Source organism: Lampetra planeri, chromosome 74, assembly GCF_965212315.1.
Source record: "Lampetra planeri chromosome 74, kcLamPlan1.2.h2, whole genome shotgun sequence".
NCBI lineage: Eukaryota > Metazoa > Chordata > Hyperoartia > Petromyzontiformes > Petromyzontidae > Lampetra > Lampetra planeri.
Window position 1 is genome coordinate 4022948 of NC_136179.1, and position 13258 is coordinate 4036205.

The 13258-nt window shown below is 43.7% G+C and overlaps 1 protein-coding gene across 1 annotated transcript in view; it reads right to left on the reverse strand.

The window, feature by feature from the left end:
• LOC144737836 (uncharacterized) overlaps window positions 1–7230 on the reverse strand; it is a 70712-nt gene extending 63482 nt beyond the window's left edge. The window contains exons 1-5 of the mRNA XM_078620709.1: window positions 7066–7230; window positions 6794–7005; window positions 5065–5233; window positions 4726–4983; window positions 2624–2886 (exon numbers count right to left, since the gene is read on the reverse strand). Of these exons, the coding sequence (XP_078476835.1) occupies window positions 2624–2886; window positions 4726–4983; window positions 5065–5233; window positions 6794–7005; window positions 7066–7230 (1067 nt within the window). The remainder of the gene's footprint in view (window positions 1–2623; window positions 2887–4725; window positions 4984–5064; window positions 5234–6793; window positions 7006–7065) is intronic.
• Window positions 7231–13258: the final 6028 nt, after the last annotated feature.

The following is a 13258-nucleotide window of genomic DNA, read 5'->3' on the forward strand; positions in this document are numbered from 1 at the left end:
ACAGTTCACATATCCGACCCCCGGTTCGATTGAACATATAATTTACATACATATCTGTATGTCCCCCAAGTTGCTCCGCCCATGGCGGGGTCAGGTAGAGGTCATAGAGGTGGGTGATCTAAAGACAGTGCATCAACTAAGGGACAAGAAAGAGAGAGTTCGAGAAGGAAAGGCGAGACCAAGTGTGGGCGGAGGTTCACGCCGAGAATGAGAGAGGGGGAGGAACGAGGTTTGGGGCTGTTTTGGCTGGTTGCTGTCTCGTCGTCGTCGTTGATATATCGTGACGCCTGGGGTCTGAAACCGCGTTAAAGGCTAAATAAAATAACCCTCTGCAGTGTGAGTCCGGAGTCTTTGCAATTGTAATGATTCATTATTTCACGGGCTAATATTGGGTTTGTGCGATTATTTTACATATTCATACTGAATATTGTTATTTGATTCCATTTAGATGGAACATTCATCCATTAGTGGACAGCTTGATATTAATACCACCAAAGTGTTATTCAAATAATTTTAATCCCATCCTGATCCTGCACCTTCCGTTTCACATATCCCACCCTTGGTTCGCACGTCCATATTACATGCATACATGTTACATACAGACATTACATTCATGCATATTACATACATGTTACATACTCACGAGTGTGAAGCTAAGAATTCGAATGAGATTCGAATATCACAATTCAATGTACGGTGTTCTAATCTGTAATACGAGTTCACAACATTATAGTTTACTATGACACTAGTTTGTAGTGTTATTTTAAAGCGTTGAAATGTATAGCTCATAGTTTAAAGGTTATATTCTTAGAGGTTATAATGTTAGAGTATGCAATGTGAGTTTACAATTTGATAGTTTGTGGACGTGCCCTATTCTCGTGGGACCCGACACGGATTTGGAAATAATTGGTATGATCATGTTTGAGCTGGGATGAGCGACTAATGTTTACTTTGATTAATCATAACTGTGTGTAGGTTAGTGCAATCGGGGCTTAGTGAATACTACTCATGAATGAACTCATACTTCTTTTGGATAGAAATTTGAAATAGTGTTGGTAGAACAAGTCGCCTGCCTTTTCTAGACGAATTGTTATCTTCAAGTGCGTCCGTAAATATACTGCTAAAATACACAGCAAAGGGAAAGCTGCCTTGTTTGGGAGATGTAGTTTGGCTAAGGCACTGTGGCCGGGTGATGACACGGATTTTCAAACAATGGAGTTAAACACTCGCTGCTTGGCCCCGTCGACAGCAGCGAAGGCTGTCATATACCGCCCCATTTACGAGTTTGCTCTTTGGGGCTGTATAATGTGTATAGTTGAAGGTGCTAGGTGTTGTCTTCTTCTAACAGCTACTAACGTGCGTGTGTTGTCTGTTTTTAGGATTTGTCCATTGATGTTGTTTTTTTTTTATTGCGGCGTTTATTTGTTGAGTTCTGTCACTTGAGTGTTGCAGTTTGTTTAAGAATTCGTCACGTGAGCGTGGTGTTTTGCATGTGGGAATTTCGCTTTGTCACAATTTGTGATTGTTATAATAATTGTAACGATTCATAATCTCATGAGTTTATAATGGGTTTGTGCTTGATTCTTATACGACCACGCTGTGATTCTAATGATATTATAATACCTTACCTCCGTTTATATGGTTATAAATTAAACACTGGTTTATAATCGTTTAATGTTTAGTGTTATCGTTTTTAGTATTACAGTTTACATGTTATAGAGTACAGTTTATCCCCGACATACTTAGGGATTAGGGACTGGTACGTTGATGAACGATTAATAATGGGGCCCTTTCCCCTCCAGGAACACATGTTAATGGGGAGACAGCCAAGATGCTGCCGGTTAAGGGCAGATGTGTGACGAAGATCCTCCACATGAAACTCGCTTAAAACACGTTGTTGATATGAATAAATAAACGGACACACATTTGTTAAAAAACGTTTTTATTCATCTGCAATCATTTTTAAGTCAAAACTCGAACCGAATGTATTATGTCCTATGTTCAAACAGTTACAATACAACGCAAACCATATCCGTTCCAGGAATACCAAAGCGTTAAAGTATCATTCCCCATTATTTCCTTATTAGTTCACCACATTTGTTCACAGTGCGTCTATGTTGAAGTCAAGGCCATATATCCAACGAACGCGTCATCAATGTACATCCCTAAATCGGTTATCTAAAGTCGATTAATACCAACCAAAAAAAGCTATATTCTTGAAAAAACCCGTTTAAAATGTTGAGAAAAGATCTAACTAAAAATGCATTCCAACTTTAGCTCAACAGGAAGACTTAAACACTACAATATTGTCCGGAATTGAATCATATCACAACCACTGCTCATCACGCCACTTCGGCAAGTAATCCTATAACATTACAAACCACCATTGTGCACGTCATTAAACTCTCACAAAAACTGTAAAACTAACAAATATTACCTGACGTAATATGTGTTCAGTCATCCCTGACTCTCGGTTTGATCGTCGAGCCACTCCATTACATCCAGCCATCTCTCGTGATCCAACTGCATGGGATCGAAGGTGGAAAATTCTTCAAGACTCATTGCAGCACCTTGAACTTCAGCTTTTGATTTCAGTTTCCTATCATTGTGGACCTTTTGATGCGTGTTAAGATTTGACGACTGTGAAAATGCCTTCCCACACACAGGGCACAGGAATGGCTTATCGCCCGTGTGTGCTCTCTGATGAATCTGAAGATGTGATGACTGTGCAAATGTCTTCCCACACACAGAGCACAGGAATGGCTTCTCGCCAGTGTGTGTTTTCTGGTGTCTCTTAAGATGTGATGGCCGTGAAAATGACTTCCCACACACAGAGCAATTGAATGGCTTCTTGCCTCCGTGTGCGTGGGGCTGTGGAGAGCGTCTCTGCTCCATGTGAGCGTAGTAACAGCAGCGGTGTTATTGAGTCAAAAGTACGCTATCGGCCGCAAGGATGTTTAGCGTTGAGTTTTAGATTTCGTTAACTGTTAAAACAAGAACGACACTCGCGACTAACCGAGACGCAAAATAATCCCGCTAATTTGACGACGAGCACGTTTAAGAGTTTATCCGCGAAAATAGACACTTACTTGGAGATTCACGGTATATCGATGTCTGGAAGCAGTCTGAAGATGTCGCCACGAACTCTCCCGACGCAAAGTCGCCTGACTGTCGACACAGCAATTGTTCTCGCCAGGCTGCGTTGTCTCGCGGTTGAAGGGCGATCAGCAGAGCGACGAGTCGAGCGTCCAACCTCATCAAGTTCCCTCTCGAAATGGCATTGAGCTCTGCTTCTGAGCCGCCTTATAACTCCACCCCTAAGATCCAATCCTTTGTCTTTCAGGATATTTGCATTCGATTGTTAATTTTGGAAGGTACAATATGCATGTATATTAACATACCGGAGGGTAATGTGCCCATTGTGCTTCATGCATGAATATGTAAGAGCATCTCAGTGTGTAATTATGTGCTTATTTTGAATAAATGGAAAAACTTTGTCCTCGATATAAAGTGAATGCAGAGAAATTAGCATGTAACTTTAGAAAAGGAAGAGAGCGGCCTTCTCGACGAGGGAGTGAATCCCAATAGGTAATATTTTTTTACAGCGTTACAATGGATAGGTTGTAGTTCATAGGTTATAATATTACGTTTCACTGTGATAGAGCTTAACATGTGAGAGTCTACAATATCAGAGTTGATCAAATGCGACGATCAAGGGCGTCAATCGGGTGAGTTTGATCAGAGGCTTTAATCAAAGGCGTCATCCCATCACGGAACACCACCTCCCTACGTTTATCACAGCAACAGAAGCAACTACAACAACAACAACAGCAGCGACAACAACAGCAGCAACATCACATTTCGAGGGCGACGCAGCTACTTCCGATTCTGCTGCCCAGCTGTTTGTAGTCGGGACCTGCTCTCGCAGGACCCCACACGTCTTTGGAAATAATTGCGATGATCATGTCTGAGCTGAGAATTAAGTCAATCAAGATTACTTTGTTTAACCATAACTTTAGGTAGGTTAGTGTCATAGGGGCTCTGTGAATACTACTCATGAATGAAATCACACTCCTGTATGACCAACATTGTACTAAATTTGGTTGATCGAATAGAACAAGGCACGTGCCACGTCCAGACGAATTCTTATCAACAACAGTGTCCTTAAATATGATGCTAAAATAAATGTTAACACTGGATTAAACGTGCACCTCTTAACCCCTCCCTCGCATTTACGACTAATGATGTGCATTTGCACATAACATACATTCAAGCACAATAAAATGCTAATACGACCATGTCCTGGAAACCAATGCAATGTCAACCCATGAGGACTGTCTGGATGAAAACCAGCATGGAAGGGGCCCAGTGTGGGGCCGGCTATGCTAATGACATAGTCCCGTGTGTGTGTGTGTGATGTGAGGTCTCCTGGCAGCAGTCATTCTCAGCTGTAGTCCTGGCATCTGCTGCTCAGCTTCATTCCCCAGCTGTGGTCCCAGTGGCACCGTCTCTCTGGGGACCCGTGTGGTGTGTGTAGCGAGTATCACGGGGTGGGCGGGTAGTGTGGTGATAGTCACGGTTGGCACCGATGCACGACCACCGCCACCACCCCTACTGGGCGGTGGACCTGTCACCACAAAGCAGCACGCGGCGGAGGAGTGAGGCGATCGCTCTCGCCACGCGAGCGAGGCCCCCTCGCTTCCTCTTTTTTTCGTGCATCTCCACCTGCACCTCTTCCGTTTTCTCCTCCGTCTCATCCTCCTCCATCCCCTCTTCTTCATCCTCCGCCACCATCTTATCCTCCTCCTCTTCCTGCGCCACCTCCATCATCTCCATCTTCTTCTCCTCCGCTAGCACCATCTCTTTCTCCTTCATCTCCTCCTCAACTTCTGGCACCACCATCTCCGCCACCGTCTTCTCTTCCTCCTCTACCACCACTGTTGCCCCTTTGTCCGTCGTCTCCATGTCCTCCACCACGACCATCTGTTCATCCTTTGTTGTCTCCTTGTCCTCCATCTCCGTATTGTCTTTCTCCTCTCCCTCCATGTTCTCCTCCATTGTCACCATCACAATCTCGTCCTCCTTTGCCTTCTCTTCCTCCGATTTCTCCTCTTCTGTCTCTACCTCATACTCCATCATCTCCTTCACCTCTTCCTTCGTCTCCTTCTCCATAACCTCTGTCTTCACTTCAAAGGCCTGGACGAGTGAGGAAGAGGGCTGAGCTGGCTCAGATCTGTGAAGAGACAACACGACACCGTTCCACCTTGCTGCTACGGCAGACATGGCCATCTTCCCATCGTCCGTGGGTGGAATGTGTGGCGGATTAATTCGAGCTGAATAGAAACAGCAATAACGACATGGCCAGTGAGTGTGCTTAGTATTGGTGCTGTCATTCTCATGGCGCCAGGCTATCCTTGAGATAGGTGCAGCTGTGTCTCACACAGACTGCTGTAGTTTCACAGTAGTGGGTGGCGTTGCTGTGCAAATTCAGCTGAATAATTTGAAGTGACATTTTTGGTTCTTTCGGTAAAGTCACGTTTCGATTGCAACACAAGCAATCATCATCAGGTGGGAAACCACAGAAATAAACTTTCTTGCAATAACGACATGGCCATCGAAACGTGATTTAATTTATTTTATTTCATACCTATGTGAATTTACCGATATAACCAAAGAGTATGGATCCCTGCAGTCACGAAAAATGAAAATCTAGATTGACATTTATCTATATGTATATTCTAATTGACCCCTTGCACATAATGTCCTAAGCATTTCAAATGGCATCGATAGAGATCCTGAACGTCCACTGTGACGGAATGGGTGTGGATCTGTGTGGTCAATGCAGCAGCAATAATAGCCAAGGCGGGAAGCAAGATCTGAACTGTAAGCGGTGAAGAATGAGTGCACGACCATTTGGTCGCTTCAACACATCCACGATTTCAAAAAAGTGTCCGTCGGTGATTTGTGGTCGAGAGAGCCACCTCCCTTGACGTCGAATGCATCTCAGAGTGCATTGCATGCGATGAGCCTCTCGCATCTCTCATCTCATCGCGTTTTAAATTGGACACCCCTCTCAGTGGTAGCTGTCGCTGTGCATTACAAAGCGACTTGGCACCTGGCCTGGAAACAGGCGATAGAGAGCGAAAATCTCATAGTGGATGGAGGGTTACATGGTGAAGATATGCCCACTTCGTTATGTGGTCTAACTCAGAAACCAGTTATGAAAAATAAATCTGTCCTCAGTATAGCAGAATGTACACGTGGGGTTTGCAGTGTCTGTGAATTTTGAGAGCGCGACAGGGCTTGAGCACCTGTGCGTCACAGCAACATTGACCTGGGTTTGATTTCCACGTTTGGCCACATTCTCAGTGTGGATTATGCAGCCACCTGTTCTGGGAAGGTTTTGCAGCTTTCTCCCTGTTACTGAACCCACACAAGCAATGCAAATCGTTCAATTTGGATCGCAAACAGTAGCAACTTTGTTGCAAAATGCGAGCAAACTTGGCAGGATCCTCCTGAAAAAAAGTTTCGTGACCGAGTAAGGCTGATGCTGCGTGAGAAGCATGGCAATAAATAACAAAAATAAACACACAGGGGATGCACACGCAGACTGGTTTACCGTGGCTCAGCGACTCCGGAGTTTTCTTTATCTTCTTGGAAGCCCTCTTCTCCAAAGCTCTGAGCAATTGGGCCCCACACAGGATTGGAGTATGTGGCGGCGGTGGTGGTAGCGGTGGTGGCGGTGGCAGTGGTGGTGGTGCTGCTGGTGGTATCGGTCTGGAGCCATTGTCGCTCGATCTTGGCGAGACGCTCCTCCTCATCCTCGAGGCGCTTTTGCTCCACAAGACGCTTCTCCTCCATCAAGTGCTCCTCCTCTTGACGCTTCACCTCAACGAGGCGCTTCTCCTGCATGAGACGTTTCTCCTCTAGGAGCTTCACCTTGCGAAAGCGCCTCTTCTCAAGACGCGTCTTCTTCTTCTCGAGACGCTTCAGCTCTATGAGACGCTTCACCTCAAAGAGGCGATTCTCCTCCATGAGGCGCTTCTCTTCCTCGACCCGCTGCACCTCAATGAGGCGCTGCTCCTCGACAAGGCGCTTCTCTTCTTCCACCCGCTTCTCCTCCATGAGGCGCTTCTCTTCCTTGATCCGCTTCACATCTATGAGGCGCTTCTCTTCCTCCAGATGCTTCTCCTTGAGACGCTTCACCTCGCGAAGGCGCTTTTCCTCCATGAAGCGCGTTTCTTCAAGGAGGCGCTATTCCATGACGCGTTTCACGTCTTTGAGGATATTGTTTCGAAGGCACTTCTGCTCCGTTTGGTGCTTCACCTTGGCGAGGCACTTCACCTCATTGGGGCGCTTCTCTTCCATTGGGCATTTCTCCTTCGCAAGGCGCTTGTCCTCCTGGAAACGCTTCACTCCGCTGAAGTTCTTCACCTCCCCAATGCTCCTCTGTTCACGCGAAGATAAGCACATGACCATTCAGACATGCACACTCAGGACAAAATCCATTCTCGCAGGCACACAAACATAGACGGGCACATAGACAAACAAAAATGCATACTGGCACATCTATGTCTGGATGCAAACATGTACATTAACTCATGGCATGACGTAATGATGGAGGGATAGAGTGATGGTGTTGGGAGATGGTGTTGTGATATGGAGAGGTGAAATTGTGGAATGTTCTGGAGAGACGGTGTCTTGTGATGGTATTGACGCTTTATGAGGCTCTATGATATTGTATTGATTCTGGATTTGAAGCTTTCGTGACTGCAAGGATTCATACTCACATACGTGACTTTACCGAAAAAACCTAAGAGTATATTGTATTGAGTTGGTGGTGGTGTGGTGTGATGAGAAAGGTGATGTGAAGAGATGGTGTGGTGATGTGAGGTGTAGTGATGTTTTGGTGCAATGGTGTGAGAGTGTGGAGAGAATGTGGTGTTTGACTCCCATAGACCCCATACACACCTTTGGGGAACGATTTTCATAGTTTTGGCCTGGGAAAGGGTCCACTTCATCCATAATGTCCCCCCACGTGGTCGACTGGCGCCATGACTCCCGGGCTACGGAAAACAAAATTAATTCAAAAGACGAGTAATGTATTAGAGAACGAAGCACGTGGATATTCACGGAACTAATTCTGAGATCCCTGTAATTACATCTTAACACATAACATGACCTGCTGCTGAGAAACATTAGTCACATGGCAGTAAAACTTTACAAGTCATATTTTTGTAAGCATGTTGAGATCATCAATTTCATGAACTTGAGACCCCCGTTTAAACAAAGATGCTTGAAACGCAGCTCTAAATCCATGCTGTTTGCCACCCTTGACCGTTTACCTCTTCCCATCACCACCAAGCCACGTCCACTAAAATAATTAATCAAGGAGCTGCCTCCTCTGCATAAAAGCCACGTGATGCAGGTAACTGGGACATACCATCATAGTCCTCCAAGATGTCAGCCCACTTGCGTTGTCTGTCCATGTTGTTGGGAAGGAGTAGTTTCTGTTTGATGTTGGAGGGCCTGGGGAGGTTGTAAAAACGCTCATATTTATCAGCCTTTTGAATCACTCATCCTCTCAATTATTACAAATTTGACCACTCGCTGTACCAATCAAATCACTTTCGTGCCGTTTGTTTTACAAGTCCACTCACTCGCTTGTTTGCCCACTCACACGTGCGTCAGATCACTCACTCATCCACCCACGCGAACATATTTATTCCAACTGCCTATTGCATTAAACATAATCGCCAGACATAACCGTGATGTTTAACCTCTAATCCAGACAAGCATGTTGATGCACAGCCCATTTGTATTAATCGACTGCTTGATAAAGGCCCCCCTATGTCTTGTAGGTCATTGGGGTCAAATGACCATACGTACATCATTTGTTATAACCCGAGAATGACGTCGTAGGTCACGTGATGTCAGAGGTACCGCCCATGTGGCTGTGACATCACAGATAGGAGACGTCTATGGCAGCAGCTAGGGTCTGAACTAAAAGGCAGACTCCTCCCCCGTGTTGGATAACATTCAATACATGCAATGCAGGGCACAATTATGCAGGCAATCAGAACACAATCATTATAGACATGTTAATCATATTATATGACATTTAAACAGGTTAGTTATGAACGTACTTAAATGTTGACTTGCTTTGGGTCTAAACAATGACAGTAACAGCAACATATCAGAGCATGCCAAGTAATCAAACTAATAGTCCTAATTTGGTTGCAGAAAATCAAAATACCAACATATACAAAAATAATGAAGATTTAGTTTGTAGTCAAAACGTGCAATAAAAATAAACAACACGCATCGTCAACAGGGACGCTCACGATAATTGTTTTTTTACCCTTCTATCTGGCAACAAAACTGACACCTTTTTACAAGGAGTCATGTTTGCATAGACCGCAATAACTGCAGTCATAATACAAACAAAAGAACATAACTCTGATAATGTGCACTGTCCTTGAAGTTGATTGGTCCACACCCGAGACAGCTTTCCTTAGAGCCTAGTCTCACATGGGTTGGACCTGATGATGCCAAAAGGCGCACTGTAAAAAGGTGTCAGTTTTGTTGCCAGATAGAAGGGTAAAAAAAAACAATTATCATATTTTTACTGGTAAATGAGGTTCCCTTAGGGACGCTCACCTCGTTGAGGATTCGCTCTGCAAAGGCTTCTTCTGCTGCTGCTCACTCGTGCGCATTCCTCTCGACTGCGGGTGGAGGCGTGGCTATGACGTTACAGAGGTGACGTCACTACAGCGAGGCTCCGCCCCCACTCGCTTGGTGGGCGCACCACGTGGTGCTGTGCGGGTGGTGTGCGTCACCGGAAACAGCAGAGTCCTCGGTTCGACATTCAACATTTGCCCCCTCGCTTTGTGCTGTCTTTGATGTCGCCGTTACTGCGGCGAGGACTGAAGCGATGCCTGGCCATCAGGCCTGGCATATACCTAGGCCTCAGGCTTCATATTTGTTCGTAGTTATTTTTGTTTAATTGGAATTATTAACTTGCATTTCATTCATTACATTTCAAGCGTATAAACACCATCCCATTGGTTTATTTACTTTTAAATTCAGGTTTTTAGTAGAGTTTTTGATCTGTAGTTATATTTAAGTGAGTGAGGTGGTTGTACTAAGTGTGAATTTGAGTTCCATGTAAATTGTTATTGTGTAAAGGATTTGTCTGTGTGCACCTATCATGGCAGTGGTTATTTGGGCTTTTTATAATTAAGTTGTTAATGAGATTGTTTATTTGTGTGTGTTATCTATGTCTGTGTCAGGTTACATATCTATGTTTGTAGCTGTGTGTGTTTCTTAATTTATGATGGGTGGTGATGATGTTTCTTGATAATGGATGGTGGTGATGATGATGATGTTTAGTGTTATTGTTAATAGTGTTATCAGTTTACATATTTTTGCAGGACCAGCAGCATCAAAGGGAGGGGATAGGGGGAAGCATTAATAAAAAAAAAAAGGAATGTTAACAGTATGTAGCTGCAGCAACCAAACCACCACGTTGCTGGTCCTGCATAAAGCACGGATAAAACATGACTTTTAACCCCCCACCAAACCTCCTACGCATTTCACAAGTAGTACTAGTCGCATATCTGCATTTCCCAAAAATATGCTAAAATTCGTAGTTGTATGGTGAATATGCAGCAGTGTGGTGTGCAGTAGGGTAGGTAGAATAATACATAGAGTAATATTACAATGTATAAGGTGGTGTATAGTAATACAGTATGTGGTTTAATGTTGGGTTTGTCTATGGCAGTATGTAGTACGGGGTAGATCCGTGTGATGTGGGAGAATGAAGTTTGGCTGAAGGCGTGTTATATTTGTTGCGACGTAGAATTGTGGTGTATTACTTACTGTTGGTAGCTCAGCTTATTGGAGAGTATTTTTAGTATACTGATGATACTATGTAGTTTATACTTTGGTTGTTTACGTGGTAGTTTGGTTGCTGCAGCTACATACTGTTAACATTCCTTTCCTCTATTAATACTTCCCCCTATCCACTCACTTTGATGCTGCTGGTCCTGCATAATGCACGGGCAAAACATGACTTTAAACCCCATGCCAAACCTCTTACGCATTTCACAAGTAGTACTAGTCGCATATCTGCAATTCCTATAAATATGCTAAAATTCCTATTGATATGCAAATTATTTTGTCAAGGCGATCTTCCTCCTCCCTCCCAGCTTAAATATACGCTCCAAGCCTAGGACGTGTCAATCAGACTCTGTCTAATCGACAGACCTGTTCTTCACCTGAGGACGGCTGCTTGCGTTGTGGCCGAAACGTAGTGAGAATTATTTTATTATGTTTTAATTTTATTATTTTATTATTTCCATTCTACGTGACTTTACCGAAAGAACCAAGAAGATGAATCCCTGCAGTCACGAAAGCTTTAAATCGAAATTAATGTTACATACTCATGAGCATAGTGTGATTCTTAGAGGACCACTGTGTGAATCTAAGAAGTCGAATGAGATTCGAATATCACACTTCAATGTACGGTGTTCTAATCTGTAACACTAGTTCATGATGTTGTTTTATAGCGTTATAATGTATCGATCATAGCTTATATTGTTAGAGTTCACAACATTATAGTTTACTATAACACTAGATTGTAGTGTTCTTTTAAAGCGTTACAATGTATAGCTCATAGTTTAAAGATTATATTGTTAGAGTTTATAATGTTAGAGTATGCAATGTGAGTTTACAATGTTCTGGTGGGACCTGACACGGATTTGGAAAAAATTGCTATGATGATGTCTGAGCTGGGATGAGCGATTAATGTTTACTTTGATTAATCATAACTGTGTGTATGTTAGTGCAATCGGGGCTTAGTGAATACTACTCATGAATTAACTATACATTATAAGGCTATTGTATAGCCTTATAATGTATAGCTCATAGGTTATATTGTTAGTTTACTATAACACTAGTTTACAGTAATTTGTATATTCTTCAAATGTATATGTTAATGTTTAAGCTGTATTGTTGGAATTCATAATGTTAAAGTTCACAGTGTGAGAGTTTACAATGTAAGAGTATATCAAAGGCGTCGATCGATGGCTTCGATCTGGTAGGTTGCATCAGAGTTTTTCATCAAAGGCGTTATCCCATCACGGGACACCAATATGCTGCGTATATAACAGTAACAGAAGCAACTACAGCAGCTACGAAACCGTTCGATGACAAAGCAGCGACTTCTGCTTCTGCTCCAACTGCTGTCCGGCTGTTTGTAGCCGGCTCTGCTCTCGTGGGACCCCACACGTCTATGGAAATAATTGAGATGATCCTATCTGAGCTGAGATTTGAGCGACTAAAGTTTACTTTGTTTAAACATAACTTAGTGTAGGTTAGTGCCATCGGTGTTTAGCGAATACTACCGAAGAATTCGCTCACATTTACGACGTAATTGTCCGTGTGTTGGGCGTGGATATTACGAGCGCATCCTTGCGCATTTTGACCTGGTACTCGACGCCGGTCCCTCGCCCATGGTGGAATCTTGTGCCTTTCGGGGCGTCAAGGGTTCGCACCACAGCCTTGAAGGGTTAGGCAGGTCCCTGGCTTCTTTTGAGAAACATGACCGGGCTCCAGGCACCGATTCCTCACACGTGGGGGATCCTTGAAGTACCCCGGGCCTCAGGGGCTAGGAAACTGTGAGCGGCACAACATATTTCCTTTGGAGTACGGTTTCCGTTGTCAAACACCCCATCACGTCGAACACACCAGACTTGGGCTGTACAGGATATGGGGATGAGCTGTCAGGGTGGGGACGGACATAAGTCTTGAGGCGGGACGGGTGGACGAACCAACGGCGACGCCCTATCTACATTTTACACACTTAGGCCGTTTCACCTCTATGACTTCAGCTGTATCATTATAAACGATATCAATCAATATTAAATAACTATAAACTGGTTTTCTAATTCATTACACCATAAACGGAGGTACGGTATTCAAATCTAATTACAAGTATTATAACCACACTGCTCATATGTATGTAAAGCGAACGTTCCATCGAACCGGGGGTTGGATATGCGAACTGTGGGGGGTGCAGGGTTAGAATCGAATTCAAATTCCAAGAATAACAATATTGTCTTATTAGCATTTTACTGTGCTTGACTGTATGTTACGTGTAAAATTCAAATTGTTAATCGTAAATGCGAGGCAGGGGTTAAGAGGTGCAGGTTTTATCCAGTGTTAATGTTTATTTTAGCATCATATTTAAGGACAA